Source organism: Neolamprologus brichardi, unplaced genomic scaffold, assembly GCF_056152115.1.
Source record: "Neolamprologus brichardi isolate AB-2024 unplaced genomic scaffold, ASM5615211v1 NODE_ptg000032l+_length_1147064_cov_1, whole genome shotgun sequence".
Lineage (NCBI taxonomy): Eukaryota > Metazoa > Chordata > Actinopteri > Cichliformes > Cichlidae > Neolamprologus > Neolamprologus brichardi.
Genome location: NW_028270039.1, coordinates 776,148 through 794,739, shown reverse-complemented (window position 1 = coordinate 794,739; position 18,592 = coordinate 776,148). Strand labels below are relative to the sequence as shown.

Sequence of the window (18,592 nt, the reverse complement as noted above, 5' to 3'; positions counted from 1 at the left end):
CCAATCACCGATCAGGATGAATTGCACTACTGTACATACCCATTCGCGGTTTTCTGTGCTACAGAGGTGCTTCTTACAGTCGTCACGCTAACTTCTGCTGTGAAGCTGTAGTCCTGCCACTGCAGGCTCCACATTAAAGATCAGCAGGTATGAAATCTCTGCCTGATGGATGGAGTTTTACTTTAGTGGCAGAAATGATCACCTCCATCCTCAAAAACTCACAAAAGCCAAACAGCAGCTCTGTGTCGTCACAGACAGATGTTCAAAGTTAACTCAGCTGAAAGAAAAACAAAAATCTGATGTTTATTTTCTCTTGGCAGACGTTACAGGAGTCTGTCTGCTCGACTACAAGACTCAAAAACAGTTTCTACCATCAAGCCATACGACACCTCAACCACAACACTTAAACACACACAACACACTCAGAAGCTGCAGCTTCACAGGTGTTTAATCTGAACTGGTCACTTCACTTTAATGTTATTGATATTTATATTTAAAAAGTGCAATACTGTAATTTTCTGCTGCTCATTCCTGTGCAATATCCCATCTGCCCTCCGTCATATTTCTTTTCAAGATTTTCTTATTTAATCACTAGTGTACATATATTTACATTTATAGATACATATATATTTAGTCATCTTTTCTCGTTTACCATGTCTCTCTAATATATGACCAACAAAACATTTTTCTCCTTCATTTCTGTCAAACAAAGCTGTATGAGACGTTTCTCGCGGTTAGTATCATGGTTGCTAGGCAACCTGAACAGCGCAACGAAGGCTAGACCGTCCCATTTCACAAGCCTCTCACTTCCGCACTTCTCGTACTTATAGGCAAGGCAAGGCAAGGCAAGTTTATTTGTATAGCACAATTCAACAACAAGGTGATTCAAAGTGCTTTACAGAGACATTAGAAACAAAAACAAATAAAAAGCATGATTTAAAATTGATTAAAACAAGCAAACAAACAAACTAATTAACAAACAAACAAACAAACAAACAAACAAACAAAACAGTATATAAAATCAAAACAGATAAAATCAGAACAGTAGATAAAATCAGTAGTTAAAATGTAAGTTTTGAGTGCGGATTTGGTGCTTTATTCAAATGCAGCTGAGAACAGGTGAGTCTTCAACCTGGATTTAAATAAACTGAGTGTTTCAGCTGATCGGAGGCTTTCTGGGAGTTTGTTCCAGATATAAGGAGCATAAAAGCTGAATGCGGCTTCTCCGTGTCTGGTTCTGACTCTGGGAACTGATAAAAGACCGGATCCAGATGACCTGAGGGATCTGGAAGGTTCATACTGGGTCAGGAGGTCACTGATGTATTTTGGTCCTAAACCATTCAGAGCTTTATAGACCAGCATCAGAACTTTAAAGTCGATCCTCTGACAGACAGGCAGCCAGTGTAAAGACCTCAGAGCTGGACTGATGTGGTCCACTTTTTTTGTCTTAGTGAGGACTCGAGCAGCAGAGTTCTGAATGAGCTGTAGTTGTCTGACGGATTTTTTAGGTAGACCTGTAAAGATGCTGTTACAGTAATCAAGCCTACTAAAGATGAATGCATGGACTAGTTTTTCCAGGTCCTGTTGAGACATCAGATATTTTATCCTTGAAATATTCTTGAGGTGATAGTAAGCTGATTTTGTTATTGTCTTAATGTGTTTTTCTAAGTTTAGGTCTGCATCCATCACTACACCCAAATTTCTCGCCTGGTTTGTGGTTTTTAGGTGTATAGACTGAAGTTCTCTGGTGACCTGTAATCGTTTTTCTTTGGCGCCAAAGACTATTACCTCAGTTTTGTTTTTGTTTAGCTGGAGAAAATTGTGGCACAACCAGTCATTAATTTCCTCAATGCATTTACCAAGAGCCTGTACAGGGCCTCGGTCTCCTGGTGACATTGTGATATATATTTGTGTGTCATCTGCATAGCTATGGTAGTTTATTTTGTTGTTCTTTATAATCTGTGCCAGTGGGAGCATGTAAATGTTAAACAGAAGAGGTCCCAAGATGGAACCTTGGGGAACTCCACATGTGATACTTGTCTGCTCAGATGTGAAGTTACCTGTTGATACAAAGTATTTCCTGTTTTCTGAGTATGTTTTGAACCAGTTTAGTACAGTTCCTGAAAGACCTGCCCAGTTCTCCAGTCGTTTGAGTAATATGTTGTGGTCAACTGTATCAAATGCTGCACTGAGATCCAGTAAAACTAAGACTGACATTGTTCCACTGTCTGTATTCAGACATATGTCATTAAACACTTTGGTCAGAGCAGTTTCAGTGCTGTGGTTCTGTCTAAAACCTGACTGGAAGGCATCATAGCAGTTATTCTGTTTTAAGAAGTAATTGAGCTGTTGAGAAACTGCTTTTTCAATGATCTTACTTAAAAATGGGAGATTTGAGATCGGCCTGTAGTTGTTCATTTGTGTCTTGTCAAGATTGTCCTTTTTTAGTGTAGGTTTTATTACAGGAGTTTTTAGTGATTCTGGAAACACACCTGATAATAAAGAAAAATTGACGATCTGTAACAGGTCTGACTCTAAAGTCTTTGAGACCTTTTTGAAAAAACTTGTTGGCAGGACATCTAAACAGCAAGAGGAGGAGTTCAGTTGACCTAAGATGTCCTCCAGGTCTTTGCTGTTAATCGGGTGAAACTGTTTCATGGTGTTTAAACAGTTTTTCGGTGGACACAGTACATATTCTGGATCTGCTGTTGATGTACCAATTGCTTTTCTAATCTTTTGGATTTTTTCTGTGAAGAATTTGGCGAAGTCATTGCAGGCCATGGTCGAATGAAGTTCAGCTGCCACTGACACAGGAGGGTTTGTTAGCCTGTCAACTGTAGAAAATAAGACCCGAGCGTTATGACTGTTTTTGGTGATGATGTCAGAGAAGTAGGACCTCCTTGCACTCCTCAGTTGTAAATTATAATTGTGAAGTTTCTCTTTATAGATGTCATAATGAACCTGGAGGTTTGTTTTTCTCCATCTGCGCTCAGCTTTCCTACACTCTCTTTTTTCATTTTTCACTAGTGTGGAGTTTCTCCATGGAGACTTCTTCCTTCCAGAGATAACCTTCACCTTAATGGGAGCAATAGTGTCCATTACATTTAACATGTTAGCATTGAAGCTATTGACGAGCTCATTGACTGAACCTCTGGACAGGTCAGGTGTTAATGGGAAGACCTGGTTAAATATCTCACTACTGTGTTCAGTTATACACCGTTTTGTGATCACTGCTGTTGATATATTTGTGTGGGCTGAGATTTTACTTTCAAAGAAAACACAGTAATGATCAGACAGGCCCACATCAGACACAGTAACCTTTGAAATGCTCAGGCCCTTGGAGATCAGCAGGTCAAGAGTGTGTCCTCTATTATGTGTGGGCTCTGTTACATGCTGAGTCAGCCCAAAGTTGCCCAGAGTGTTACTCAGGTCTTTAGTCCCTTTATCCTGAGGGTTGTCCACATGGATGTTAAAATCCCCAGCAATAATTACACAGTCGAAATCAACACAGATCACAGACAGCAGTTCACTGAGATCATTAAAAAAGTCTGTGCAGTATTTGGGAGGCCTGTAAACATTAAGAAACACAACTTTGGATGGGGCCTTCAGCTGTAAAGCCACATATTCAAAAGACTGAAAACTTCCAGGAGATAGCTGCTTACATTGAAATGATTCATTAAATAAGACAGCAACCCCTCCTCCTCTCCTGCTCACCCTGGCCTCACTGATAAAACTGTAGTTAGGAGGGGTCGTCTCGATGAGAACAGCTCCGCTGTTACTTTGGTCCAACCAAGTTTCAGTTAAAAACATAAAATCAAGGCTGTGCTCAGTGATTAAATCATTAATTAAAAATGTTTTCCCAGCTAAAGATCTAACGTTTAATAAAGCCAACTTAAGTGTTTTAGAGGTATTACTTGTCCCCTCATGTTTGGGAGCAGTCTGTGGCACACGAGGTATGTTTACTATATTTAAAGATCTTTTAGAGTGCAGCTCTCTGTGTTTTGACCAGGCCACATGTCTCCTTCTGTCACCTAAAAGTACAGAAATTTCAAAACCTTCTAGTAAACAGGGTCCCAGCTTCTCCTGGGAAAAGTCACCACTGCCATAATCCTCGCAGCCCGGACCCTCCACACATCAGACATCAGACTGCGGAGACAGGGCATGAAGGTGGTAAGGAGGAACTAAGGGGGGGCGGGGCTGGGCAATGTGACTTCGATTGCTCTGTTGAGGGTGGGACTCGATGGCGAACCTTTGGCTGCTCTGGTGGGGGGTTTATGGGGGACAAAAAGGGATTGGGCCAGGGGGTAGATCTGAGCCCAGCATTGACCCGCTCCATCATCTCCTCAGTGAATTTCAGGTGTGGGGAGGAGGGAGAAAGGGAGGGGGAGGAGGGTGATGGCCTGTCAGGGGTTTGGGGGACTGGGGAAGATTGTGGTCCCTGGTCCTGGTCGTTGGTGTTGTTAAGAGAGTTGGAGGCAAATAGGGACCCCTCTTCTTGCCTCTGATGTCTCTCCTTTCTGAGGCTCTTCCCGGGTGGGGGCAGATGGAGCTCCTCCTCAAGGTTTCTGCTGGGCTTTGTCTGTTCTTGGAGTACTGTTTGTTCCTCTTTATGAGATAACTCCTCGTTTATCTCAGCCTTGGCACCAAGCACAGATGGATGACGTATGGAATAAAACAAGTTGGAGGTGAACAGTTTCACCCCTGACTTGTTAAAATTAAATCCATTTGCTTTAAACAGATGCCTGCGTTCCCAAAAAATATTAAAGTTGTTGATAAAATGCACTGAGTGGTCAGTACATGCTGATATGAGCCATTTATTCAGTGTAAACAACCTGCTGAATCTCTCGTCTCCTCCTCTGACGGGCGGTACAGGTCCACTGATGAATACAGCTGCATTCAGAGAGTTTACAGTATTTAATAATCCAGTAAAGTCCCACTTCAGAACCTCCGACTGTTGTTTGGACACATCGTTTGACCCTGTATGCAGAACAATGTTTGTCACAGTTGGATATTCATCTGCAATTTGAAGAATTCTCTCCTTCAGGTTGTTGACCATATCCTTAGGGAAGCAGACTTTAGTGTTCTTACCGCACATCCTTTGTACATCCTTTACGGCAGAGTCACCCACAATCAGAGTTTCAGGCCTAGCCTTTAGCTTTCCCTGTGGCCTTTTACTTTTCAGTAGATTTTCAGACCTTACTTCGCTACTTTTAGATGGATGGTTGTCCGATATAGATCCAGGGTCCTTTGATAGTGGAGCAAATAGTACGCACCGTACGTAGTCCACGTAGTGCGCGTACTACGTACGATGCCTTCGTACTAACGCCGTTAAAAGGAGTTTTTCCGCAGCAAACTGAACGCTGATTGGCTGGCTGCTCTCACCTGTTAACGCGCCACAGGTAAAGTTTCATTCAGCATCTGAAGTGAAAAACTCTCGAATCATCCAGCGGCTTTTCTGTGGCTCGGAACTTTTATCGCGATATCAACAACAACTCTCTGCCGGAGGGTACATAGTAACGGTTGCTAAGCAGTCGCTAGGGGCGGGGACGATGGAAGAGTCATTTACTGTGACGTAATCGGCTTGCCTTTGAACCTTTGAACTTCTGTTTGACGTCATCAGCCAAAAAAGCCATAAATAGGAGCAGGAACTGTCTCTGAAACACAAACTTGCAACTTGCATTTTACACGCTTTCAACCTGGAAGGTCCATTTCAGACGCGATCAACTCAAAACCTAACAGATAGTCATTTAAGCCGTTCTAACATACAAGCATTAGAAATGGAAAACACAAATACTGAGAACATTAAGGAACTGACAGCTGCTCGTCTTCGTCCTGTCATCGATTCCTTCTTTGCAAATATGACAGCTGAGCAGTGGCGGTCCATTAAAGCAGGAAAGCCTGACATCGCCACGAAGACTCTTCTGGCTGAGGCCATTATAGAGACCATTGAAATAGCGTCGAAGCATTTTCAAACGCTCGCCCAGAATGCCAACATTGAAGTCTCGGAGGAGGCTGTTTTGGAAAACATGGGCAACATACTTCCCGAGCCTTTGGTGGAAGCTTTGAAAGCAGACCATCACGGCCATGAGGATGGCACCAAAAACTTCGAGCAGCTCTTTGTTAAAGAGGTTCTGCTGAGTGTTCAATCTGCTCAGTCTGCTGACAGTCAAACAGGCTTAAGTTTAGAAAGCCAGCACATCATTCCTCCAAATCGACTGAACAAAATGATCCATTTTGGTGGGAGAATGATTCGAGCTTTCATCTCCATGATGAAGTCTGTCGGCAGGAGCGCTGACATCGTTAGCCTCACTGATTCAGAGGTGGACGCTGACATTTTAGACTGCCAAGATGTCCCAGAAGAACAGCTGGATGGCCAACAGGAGAGACTCGTGATAGGCTCACAGGACAGCTTAAATACGGCAACTCAGAAAACTGTGGAGTTTGTCCTCCAAAAGGCTGTCGCTGAGCTTTTCCCAGCTGTGGATCAAACTGAAGATCCTGAGTCGAAGAAGCTGAAATCAGCAATGATCAAAGAGAGCGAGCAGTTTGCAAAAGAGCTCACTCGTTCAGTCGAGGCAGAGATTCAGAGTTCCTCAGAGAGCGATGAAGTTATCACTCCTGCATCGTTTAAAGGTAAGTTGGAGCAGCCACTAAAAAACACCGCAGCTAAGATTAAAGCGTTCTTTGCGAAGCAGTTCGCCAAAGCAACGATTCTTCGCGCGGTCAGAAACATCAGGGCAACATTTAAGAGCACGGGGAAGGACGAAAGCAGCGAGTCAGTGGAGAAGCTGGTTGATGATTTTCCGCTTCAGACCGTAGAAGATCTGAGCGACGATGAAACCTGTGAGCTCGAACTCTTTAAAAACATTTCTACGGGCAAAAGTCCGGAGTTCACCAAGCAGCTCACAGAAATGCTCGCCCACCACGCTTCCCCCGCGGCACCTGAAACTTTTCCTGATCGTTTCATCAACAGAAAGGTCAGAGTTTTCATGGCACTCATGAGCTGGTGGTTTCACACCCAGGCTGAGAGCCAGAGTCAGAGCGTGATGCTCGCATTACGTGGTGCAGCGTCAGTGTCAGAACCACAGACGAGCGTCCCAACATCCCAGCCAGAACCTGACCAAACTGTGCCAGACGCTTCTCGACGTAAAGCTCATATCAAAATAATCCTTTACAAATTATTTAGCCGTATAGCTAAAAAATTAAAGATCATGTGCATTTGTGGCTCTGAGAACATCCACAGTTGGGTGCTGGAAGAAGTATGGGACCAACTGCAGGATAAAGAGCTTATTATAACTCCCCGAAACCTTAAAAACCTTGAGAAGCACATCCTCAAAGACCTGCGCGATGTCTTTGGGAGTGTAGAAAATGTTCAAGTAGCTCTGGAGTTACAGAAATCCATCGCTGTGAGACTCATTGCAACGAGCTTGACTGAACATCTGTCCAAAGCGAAAAAGCCGTCTGCCATCGTCAGGTTTTTCACTGCGCTGGCCAAAGCCATCACCAAGCCGTTTAAACGCACAGCTTGAAATGGTGGCTTTGAACACCAACTCGGTATTCGTGTCTTTTTCTTTCAGACCAATACCTAAATACATAACATCACAAATGTCGTAGCAAGAGAGAAATTTGATAAGAAGTGGATTCGAGTCCCCCGACCGGTCTCGGCAGATGGCCGCCCCTCCCTGAGCCTGGTTCTGCCGCAGGTTTCCTCCCGTTGAAAGGGGGTTTTTCCTGCCCGCTGTCGCCACGTGCTTGCTCATAGGGGATCATCAGATTGTTGGGGTTTTCTCTCTTGCATTGTAGGGTCTTTATAACATAAAGCACTTCCAATCAGCTTTTGTTATTGGGCCCTATTTAAATACAATTGATTAGACATTTTTAAAAATTCAAAATCAATAAAACAAATTCCAAATTTTAACTTGTATTTGCATCTCTTTTTATTTTCTGTCTTCATATTCAACAGGCTAAATAATGACACTCACTGAACTGTATCTTCTGTTTGCTTTTGCGACGTATAAAAAGGTCAAGTTAGGCGTGCAATCGTATAAACATGAGGCGGTACTGAAGCTCAAGGTCACTTGTCAATTAGAGGTCTCTTCCTGTTAACAGGGAGTTCCCATACGGTAAAAAAATATATTTTAAAATATATTTTGAAATGTATTTTAGCACATATATTTTTTGTATATTTTAAAATATATTTAAAAAATATATTTATAATATATTTTGAAATGTGTTTTAAAACATATATTTTTGGCTGTTTTTTCATATTTTGAAATATATTTATAAAATATATTTCAAAATACAATTTAAACTTATTTAAAATCATTCAAAAATATATAAATTTAACCCTTCATATATTTCTAAGAAAACACATTCACATGTAACAGCTGAAAGAAATCTTTATTTGATGTTTAAAACATACATATAGCATATCAATCAGGCAAGGAATATTCATTTCATAATTTTATTCTCACTACATACTTAAACATTCTAAAAGAAACACACATATACACACACACACATATATGTGTGTGTGTGTATATGTGTGTGTGATTGTATGAACATAAGTCAACATACTTAAAATGTAATTTCTTTTCCTTTTCCAGCAGTCTCAGTTCCACCAGCTTTCACTGCAATCCTCAAAGCCCCTCTGGACACATTGGGAAACCTCTTCCTCACCGCCACTGTAACAAACAAAAGTCACAGTTCTATTACTTTTATCAGAGTTAAAATAAAAATATGATTTATGTTAGCTGGCTTCATTTAGCAAACAGATATTTCTGTTTATATAGATACAGATATTAATACAGATAGATTTTACGCATAATTTTACCTCTTTTTTTTTCCTAGATGGAAAGTCTATCCAGTTCACATTACAGTAATGCTAACACCCCTTTTGGTCGTCTCTCCTTACCCTCCAGCATTCATAAATCTGTTGACCTTCTTTGTCTGAGACCAACCACTACAATGCATCATCACCTATTTGTATTGGTAACTTACTTTACAACCTATTTTAATTGTTGCAAAGTAAGTTGCTTGTGCTGTATGCAATTTTAGATACACAGAAAGTCTTCACTTACTATATATGGCTGTCATAGTGTCCTTATCAAGGGCAGTTCTTCACTCTGCGCTGATGTCCGTTTTGCTCTGTCCTCCTATAAAAAGCATGAACATTTGAGTGTTTGACTAGTTTTAGATTTCCAAAAATCTGATATTTGTACAACTAAACATTTGAACTACAATGATATGCTATTGAGAGATACTTTTATGGGTACTTTTTGGTAAAGAAACTGGTGACAGAGTTGTAGGCTTTTTAGAGTACTATTAGCTAACCATTTGAACTGACTTTCAAAGCTGTTTACCTTTTAAATTGCTGTGGATCAAAACCTCCAGTGGGAAGACGGCCATTAGAAGAACACGCACCACTGAACCTGAAAATAACAAAAACAAACAAAAAACAGAACAATATATAAGAGTCAGGTCGGGTAATAAATCTCTTCTGAAGCAATATAGTTCATTTTGGGTGAAAAACAAAACATTCCTCTAAAATATATATACTGACATCAGCAATCAACATCATGATTGTAATTATTTCCTTTTTAGTACATCTACTGCTGTGTGCATGTGTCAAGCACTACGACTGTATCTATGCATATAAATTCACCATATATATCCTGCAAAAATGTTTTGTTATAGTCAAAAAAGGCCAACAAACAAAGGCATTCAATCAGAGGTGAGAAATTAATTGGGAATATCAATTATAGGTGAACTATTCTTTACCTACTAGCAATAAAGCTTCTTTAACCAAGAAGCTTGAAATATTTGAATGTAAAATAAAATAAATAAATAATAAAAATAACATGATGTAATTAAAATGCACAACTTACATTAAGGAAATCTGTATTTGTATCCACAGGCTAAAAGTAAAACAGTAAATGTGTTAGTAATAGTACAGGTATTTGTAAAAAAAAAAAAAAAAAAGAGGCACTTGTCTGTGGAGTCAGAGCATACACGGCGCACCAATTTCGCAATTATAAATCTCTGGAGGCGCACATCCAATTCACCAAGGATTGGGTACAAGATTTGGCTATTTTTAAGCCTCCACGTTGTGAGTACGCCGTCATTCAAGCAAAGGTAAGTCAGCTTGAGTACTGCCAGTAAAATGCGTTTGATTCCCTCCGAACATTCAAATTAGTGCAGCATAAATTCATTCATGAGTGGGAAACTACAGTGAGAACACGTGGAGGCTCTGTTAGAGGGATAACATAGTGAGTTCAGTGCATTGATGTGACATTGTCCTGAAGGATTTAGTTATTCTTTATGGTTAAAGAAATTGCACTAATTAATTCATATTTATTATAAATAATCCTAATTACACATCTTGCTTCCTTGTTTGTGTGCTGTGTCACTAAAAATACATTCTGTTTTAGTTTTATACATTGATTAATGACCTGCAGAATCTCCTTATCATATTAGGTGTCCATAATTGTCACTTAAAGTCGAACATTATGCTTTCTCCATCTTGAAAGTGATTACATCCTTGCATTGCATACTTTAGGTTCATTTTTTGCTGATAGGTTTCTAAAAAGAAACATGCAGATTTTAAATATAACATGCAGGGTTCTATAGATGGATACATAAAAACACTTTATTTGTTACATTTATGATAAATGGATTTGAAAGTAAATAAAACACATTTATGTCGGCCTTGGCTCATTAAAGTTCTTGTCTTTAAATGAACTTTGTCTGTGTGTGTTTCAGGTACTGCACTCTTAAAGACTGAATTGCAGCATTGCAGCCATGGGTCACTGTGAGCATCACAGGGAAGGTTGAAGCCGCCCACTGCAGCTGTATGGCCGGAGTCGTGGAGGCCTGCAGCCATGTCACTGCTCTTCTGTTTAATGTAGAAGCAACAGTGAGAATCTGTGGCACAAGGACTGTTACAGATGAACCTGCATACTGGGTTTTGCCTGGTAATATGACCAAGATACAGCCAGAGGTTGGCCATAAGACAGACTTCTCCTCTTCAGCTGCCCTTAAAAAAGGTTCTTGATCAAAACATAAACAGACCATCCGTATTGAAAGGCAAAAGGCAAAAAAGAAAAGTTCCACCTGCTACTGTGGAGGAGTTGGATCAACTGATGGGACAATATTTTTCCAAGCATAGTTCTGTTCTGAATAACCCATAATGTTTTAGTTTAGGGGGCCATGTAAATACTTTGCATTTACTGAATATGTACTTACTAAGTACCACTGTTCAAAAGTTGAATAAAGAAACAAAGAAATGTTTGCCTATTTTTAATTAAAAGCACTTTGTAGAACATCAAATCAGTTACAATGTAGAATCAATGTTATGTATCGTTTACAAATGACAAAATGTTCACATAAAATCATGACAGCATTTAAATAATATCACCCACTGCTAGCATTCTGTAATTTACTGTCTCTTTTGAAAACTTATCACTACATAAACAGCACAAGACTTAAGAGTATTTAACAAGAGTATTTTCCCCTGGTTTTACTAACACACTGGGGCACATGTTCACCAAAACGCAGCAAACCTTTGCCATCTTATCCAGGAGGGTCACCTTTTTACCCACACATGGAAGAAGTAATGTGATTGGCATGGTGGTATGTAGCATGTAGTTTGAAGCAGGGATTTTGTAGTGTTGGAACCCAGTCAGGATTTATTTCATTCATTTCATAGGCTGGTTTGCTGCAATAATGCCAAATAATTAGCAACTCTATAAATAGAAGGTGGTTCTGCATGTTTGTTCTAAGTTTGTGCTATGATCTCAGAGCGCATTGAAAATAAAACTAACAGGCTATAAAGAATAATATGAACTTATTTAGAACTTACCTGAATGAAAACACTGGAGCAAACCAACAGATCTGGGGATGGTAGAGAACTGAATATCAGCTCGTCTCACAGCTGCTATCCAGGCTAGACGCCTTCTTTTGGTAACATCCAACACATAAGCTCCCTCATGATGCTTCCAGGTGAGGAAACAATGAAAAGAGAGCCTGTTTTCAAGCTTATTCCTTTGCCGGTAGTGCAATCTAACATTACAACCGGCCACACAGCAAGCATTTGTTTGGCCTGCTAATATGGCGCCTCGACCAAAAATCCTGGCTACGCCCCATCCCGTAAGATCACGCTCCAGAGTCCTATTAACATATGGATCTAGAAAGAAGACGCTGCATTTTTAACTCTGAGGGAGATGGAGAATGAGCCTATTTCCAAAAAAGTGGAGTGTGTTCCTGTAAGTACGATATTGTATATATTGTCAAAAACTAAAGTGTACATAGCAGTTGTTGTATCTTGTTTACTGTATCACTGACAGATAATTTCAAAGTCAATGAACGCTACATTATAGTGAGATATTGTGTAATGTAAAATACTGTAAGCAAATTAATAAACAACCTGATTCGTGATAGACGTTTGACTCTCTTTTGTTTGAATCCAACTGTTTTTTGCAGATGTGCATAAAACATGTTACTTTTAGTATTATTATCATTATCATCATTATTGCACTAAATACATTTTAAATAAAGAATACTTTGATATACATTCTACTGTAAGGTTGGAATTGTATTTTCTTCACCCTAAAATATGTTTTGAAATGTATTTTGGTTTGAAAGAAATATATTTTCAATTTCAAAAATATATTTTTTGGAGCATCCCAAATACAAAATATATTTACCATATATTTGAAATATATTTTGGCCAGGAAAAATGTATTTTTTTACCGTTTGGGAAAAGGGACAAAAAAGTTATTTTGCACATACATATACGTATATACACACTAGGGCTGCCACGATTAGTCGACTAATCATGATTACGTCGACTATTAAAATCGTCGACGACTGATTTAATAGTCGACGTGTCGTTTGAAGCTTTGTAAGATCACAAAAGACGCAGGAATAAGTAGTAGGATTTAAGAGTGTAATAACGGACTGAAACAGAAGATGGCAGCACTGCATGTACAAGGATGCCAGCTGCCGTTAAACCCCGAAGAAGAAGAAGCTGTGTCCCAGAATTCATAGCGCAGCCCAGCTCAGTTTACAACAATGGCGGCAGCTAGTTAGTTTTAATATTACTCTTATTATTCTTTCTGGGTCACAAAATAAACGTTTAACATATTTTCAGGCGAGAATGTAGCTGTGTAAACCTCAAATATCTGCTCAGTTTATCAAGACACCACATATTTTCAAAAGCGCTCCGACGTTTTCGGAGACGTCTGTTACCCACTAGCTCGATAGCTAGCCGGGGGCTAGGCTCACTAGAGCCGTGAGAACACCGGACTCCCGGCTAATCGTTTTCAAACCCACCGCAGTCTTTCGCTACTCAGGTTAAACATGATATATAAGTCACTTAGATAACTTAAAAATGTTATTGTTTGGCTTTTTTAGTATTTTATTTGTTCCTGAGTAAATCGGTTTGGCTGAGATTAAAGTTATAGTTTTTACACAGCTGAATAAACGTCAAGCAGACAGCTGATTATCAGAAGTGTGAGATGCTCGAGAATTTACTCCGGTGTCCTGTTATATTTTAGATAGCAAGGAGTTTATTAAACTTCACCGAAACAATCTGCAAATGTCATTAAAATTTAATAAACTATCATCTTGTCTTTATTTTTAGTTAGCACATACCTTAAACACTTAAAGCTGTAAGCTAATGATAGTTATATAAGAGCAGATGCTGCTGGTGCAATAAGCTGTACGTTTTACGTCCAATGGATGATGATCTGATTGGTTGACTAATCACAAAAATAACCGGTGACTAGTCGACTATCAAAATAATCGTTTGTGGCAGCCCTAATACACACACAATAATGTTATATGTTAGTTATCCCAGTTGTATTGCAAAATATTAAAAATGTGAGACACACCACACCAGGTAAGACCCCAGGCTGTGTAAAGATGCCCCTGAGACAATCCAGCACATAACAGCAGGCTGCAAGATGCTAGCAGGCAGGACATACATGGAACGCCATAACCAAGTGGCCGGCATAGTGTACAGGAACATCTGTGCCGAGTGTGGCCTGGAAGTACTGAGGTCAAACTGGGAGACGCCACCAGGGTGGTGGAGAATGACCGAGCTAAGATCCTGTGGGACTTCCAGATACAGACGGACAAAATGGTGATGGCTAACCAACCGCATATAGTGGTGGCAGACAAACAGAGAAGACGGCCGTAGTGATCGATACCGAATGTGTTGTTTTTGCTTAATCCCTTCATTAAGAGTATTTCTCCGTGTTCTTAACATGACATCAGTTGAGAAAAGTCTACATTCAGAATGAAAACATAAGCAGACAGCAGGAGGAGCACTTTCTTACAACATATTTATTACATAGTAAAAAGTACATTACCTTTCATTTATATACATTAGACATTATATTCACGGAATTTCCTGTTCAAGTCACAATCAGCTTCTGATAAATCTACGATGCCATCCAACAAATAAACAGCTTACATGTTGGGGGCTCTATAAGGCCGTAGTGTTACCTGACACACGTACACTGCATCTATGCCATCGTACTGCAGCTCGGTCCATTTCAATAAATAACACAAAACACCAGTGAGAGAAGGACTGCTGCGAATGGTTTCCAGTCAGTTTGACATCAGATGGTCATTGAACCAGTGAGTCAGCACATGTATGGAAGCAAAGAGGAGCAGCTGACTCAAACTGAGGACGTGTTGTGGAAATGTTTTAACTTCTGTTGGCAACCTCTCTCTAGAGAAGAGACTGTAATCTCAGTGAGCCTTTTACCTGGATAAATAAAGGAGAACAAGAAAACCAGCGGCCTACATGTGTGATTCCTCTGGTACGAGGCTGCAAACTTCAGATGTTCCGTCTGTCAAATCAAAGATGCAAGTCAGGAGAAGGTGGCGTGACAGCGTGGCGAGCTCCTCTCAGACTCTTCCTCATGCATCATGTACCAGAGCAGTGCAGAGCGCGCTCGCTACAGACCGACACTGGAATGTTTACGCCTCATCTGGCTGCTCGTTGAAGGTTAGAAGGTGCAAGCTTGGGGCAAAACGAGGAATCGAACTTGCTGATGCTGTCATGCCTTCTGCAACATCAGACTGTAGCCAAGGCTCTGGGAATCTAAAACATGCAGATCATATAATCCTCACAACTCACCGTCCTTCTTATCTTTAGGTTGTTGTGAAGCACAGACATATATGAGCAAAGCTATGAGTTCAGCTCGGGGCAAAGAGAGACTCCTGCAGGTGTTTCTGGTGTAAAACATAACTCAGTCTAGATGAAATGTTTTCCTTCCTCCCAACATGAATCCTGACGACGAGGTGGGGCAATGAAAACACTTCACTCAGAAGCTATTTACACGACGGGGCTGTGTTTGCTGATATCCAGAGCCAAACGACAGTCTGGCACTGAATGAGCAGCGTGTGTGTCAAATATACAGGATGTGCAGCGTGGTTCGTCTGTACGGCTCCATTCTTATGTAAAACAAAGCAGCGAGGCACAGGCTGACCCCTGACACTGTGTGTGTCACGACTCAAGCAGACCATCATCATTGGCACTACAAACCTCTTAGAAACCTTAACACATCTGTACTATTTATTTTAAAAACAATAAATAGTAATCAACGTCAGCTTTCTGAACCCATCACCACCGAGTTCAAAGAGAACAACTAACACGCTGTGTTGTTCATCCGTTTACAGACTTACAACAGTCAAAAACACAAATATATATCAATAAGTTCGATCTGTGGGTTTAAAATTACTGCCTGACTTAAAATAAATGCATGGTGAACGCTGCTGAAAATCGCTCTCAGTGGGTCGCACTAACCTCTCAAAGACTGCGCGTGGTTTCTAAACCAAACCTTCACCTGTTGGGTTTTTCCTACAATAACATCAGTGCTGAGTTTTTATCACCAGGTTTGCATTCTGGAGGATTTCTCCTTTAAATGTGGTCCTACTCCATGCCCCATCTTAAGCTGCAGCTCCTCCAGTTGTTAAGGAGAGAGCAGCATTGCTGGGGGGCGGCTGGACTTTACTGGACCTCGTCGGAGGGAGTTGTCGATCTGGGAGCAGGAAGCAGCGGTACAGGGGATGTGGCCTCTATGAGGGCGGGATTAAGAATGATTGGCAGGGACATGGGTGGGACTCCCACCTGCAGAGGAGAAGCAAGGGGCTGCAGAATGAGGGGGGACTGGCCTAAAGGTGAAGGACCCTGGACAGGAGAGGCTGTTAATGGCACTGGCATGGGAGGAATGGAGGGGGGGACCGGAGATGATCGGCCTGATCCTGGAACACAAAACGAGAGAACAGTGATTCAGTCTCTGTCCTACATCAGTTATCAGCCTGCAACATGAGGCCTACAGTCTCACTTGGAGCAGTTTGTTTTCCTTGCAGTCTTTGGAGCATGCATGCTCTGACCTTGAATGTGCTGATCCACGGCTACAAAAACTGACAGTCCTGAATGTTTCTGATGGAAATGACTTAATATGGCCATGAATCTGTGATGGGCCGTAACAACTACTTCTTTAAGACTCATATATACTTGGCATTGGGTTACCACAAGCATGAATCCTGCAGACTGCAACATTTCTGACTACTTGGATACACCTGGCTGCTAATTACCCGCCTGCAGAAGCAGCAAGGATTCCCCTCAGGTTTCACACACTACTATTAACACTGACAGTAACACGCCACGTTGTTTCCATCCAGACTGCTTTTACAACCATGTGTGTAAGAATGGGTGAATTCCTACTGTGGTAGGATGCTATTCGTGCAACGAGTCCAGTCATCCAGTCTCACTGCTAAATATTCCACAGTTAGTGGTAGGCCACTCATGACCTCAGCTGAACAGTGGCTGAGCCATTCGGCCCCGTGGGTTTTCTAACATCAGGTTTCCACTTACACACAGACGGTCATTTAGACCATTTAAAAGTTTAGCCATTTTATCCACCTGCCGTTAAACAAATGAATATCCTACATGTATTTGTCCCCTGACGGAGATCAAACTGTGCTATAATAGAGGAACGTTTCAGACGTTTTACCGTTGGCACTGGCTGGTGGAGGCTCCAGTGGTGAGGCCGGCCTGCTGGAGCTTTGAGCCACTGTGGAGTTTACTGGGGCTTGGGCGGGTGTTTGCATGGGAGGTGGAGACACCTGAGGCGATGGGGGCCGGCCTGCTGGGGTTGTCAGCTGCACCGACTCTGCTTGAGGATTGGGCACTGCATCTAAAATGAAAGATGATACACCAGGTAAAACTGGTGACGGTACAAGCTCAAATTTACAGGTTGTCATGTCAGTGCGTCACACCTGGTATGATAGTCTGTTTGAAGAGCTCCTCCCTCAATAAAGGCAGGAAACAGACGATTCTTTCCCAAGTTATTTCCCACAGGTCAGAGTATCCTGTCCTAGAGTCAGCACTGTGGAAGATGCCTGCTGTGTCCATAACCAGCAGCATGTTCTTCAAAGACTCGGGGATGGCTTCCAACTACACGAACACACAGGCAACACAGTCTACACACACCTTTCTCTCATAGTGACAGTCATAACTACCATGGTATTTTGTTAATGTGGACATAAGAATTATATTCTCCTTACCAACAAGTCACTTGATCCAGCATGCATGTACTTATCCATGAAGTCCAAAATGGTGAGCCAGAGGGCAGCAAAGGTGGGCAGGGACAGCAGAGGAGAGAGGTGCTGTAGGAAAACCTGGAAGACAATCACACGTCAGAAGAAAATGTTCTATTTCACCACCTAACTACAGCAAAGAGATGTAGACAAAATGAACCAATGACAGAGCGACTTTTATTAACATTGATTAGCCACAACATTAAAGGCACTGACAGGTGAAGGGAATACAATTCAGGATCTTGTTGGAATGTAATGTTCTTCTGAGCAACCCATGTGGTGGGCCGTAACTTTGACACGTGGCACCACCTGAAAACTGCTACAGGCAGTGTTTATGTGAATCTGCCATTCTTCACAAGAACAGGCCAAATCAGGGGAGCTGCCCTGTATGCCCTGCATATTCCATGTGCCCTGCATGTCCCCGTGTGCCCTGCATGTCCCCTCGTGCCCTGCATGTCCCCGTGTGCCCTGTATGTCCCCGTGTGCCCTGCATGTCCCCTCGTGCCCTGCATGTCCCCTCGTGCCCTGCATGTCCCCTCGTGCCCTGCATGTCCCCTCGTGCCCTGCATGTCCCCTCGTGCCCTGCATGTCCCCGTGTGCCCTGCATGTCCCCGTGTGCCCTGCATGTCCCCTCGTGCCCTGCATGTCCCCTCGTGCCCTGCATGTCCCCTCGTGCCCTGCATGTCCCCTCGTGCCCTGCATGTCCCCGTGTGCCCTGCATGTCCCGCGTGCCCTGCATGTCCCCGTGTGCCCTGCATGTCCCGCGTGCCCTGCATGTCCCCGTGTGCCCTGCATGTCCCCTCGTGCCCTGCATGTCCCCTCGTGCCCTGCATGTCCCCGTGTGCCCTGTATGTCCCCGTGTGCCCTGCATGTCCCCTCGTGCCCTGCATGTCCCCTCGTGCCCTGCATGTCCCCTCGTGCCCTGCATGTCCCCTCGTGCCCTGCATGTCCCCGTGTGCCCTGCATGTCCCGCGTG

The 18,592-nt window shown here is 42.1% G+C and overlaps 2 protein-coding genes and 1 pseudogene across 5 annotated transcripts in view; 1 reads left to right on the top strand and 2 right to left on the bottom strand.

Annotated features, from left to right (window-relative positions):
* Positions 1 to 3,784: 3,784 nt before the first annotated feature.
* Positions 3,785 to 5,175, bottom strand: LOC118453639 (uncharacterized; annotated as a pseudogene).
* A 436-nt stretch (positions 5,176 to 5,611) lies between these two features.
* Positions 5,612 to 7,918, top strand: LOC148095935 (uncharacterized). Its single transcript, XM_087836977.1, has one exon. The coding sequence runs from the start codon at positions 5,778 to 5,780 to the stop codon at positions 7,527 to 7,529; it is 1,752 nt and encodes a 583-aa protein (XP_087693103.1). The 5' UTR covers positions 5,612 to 5,777; the 3' UTR covers positions 7,530 to 7,918.
* Positions 7,919 to 15,173: 7,255 nt separating this feature from the next.
* Positions 15,174 to 18,592, bottom strand: part of gbf1 (golgi brefeldin A resistant guanine nucleotide exchange factor 1) — a 75,162-nt gene continuing 71,743 nt past the window's right edge. For all 4 annotated transcript variants that reach the window (XM_087836989.1, XM_087836990.1, XM_087836991.1 and 1 more), the window contains 4 exons: positions 17,584 to 17,697; positions 17,296 to 17,473; positions 17,031 to 17,213; positions 15,174 to 16,275 (listed from right to left, as the gene is read on the bottom strand). In XM_087836989.1, coding sequence (XP_087693115.1) covers positions 16,022 to 16,275; positions 17,031 to 17,213; positions 17,296 to 17,473; positions 17,584 to 17,697 — 729 coding nt within the window. In that variant the 3' untranslated portion in view covers positions 15,174 to 16,021. The remainder of the gene's footprint in view (positions 16,276 to 17,030; positions 17,214 to 17,295; positions 17,474 to 17,583; positions 17,698 to 18,592) is intronic.

Excerpts from the sequence above, each read along its gene's own strand:
- LOC148095935 (XM_087836977.1), top strand. The coding sequence starts at position 5,778 with ATGGAAAACACAAATACTGAGAACATTAAGGAACTGACAGCTGCTCGT.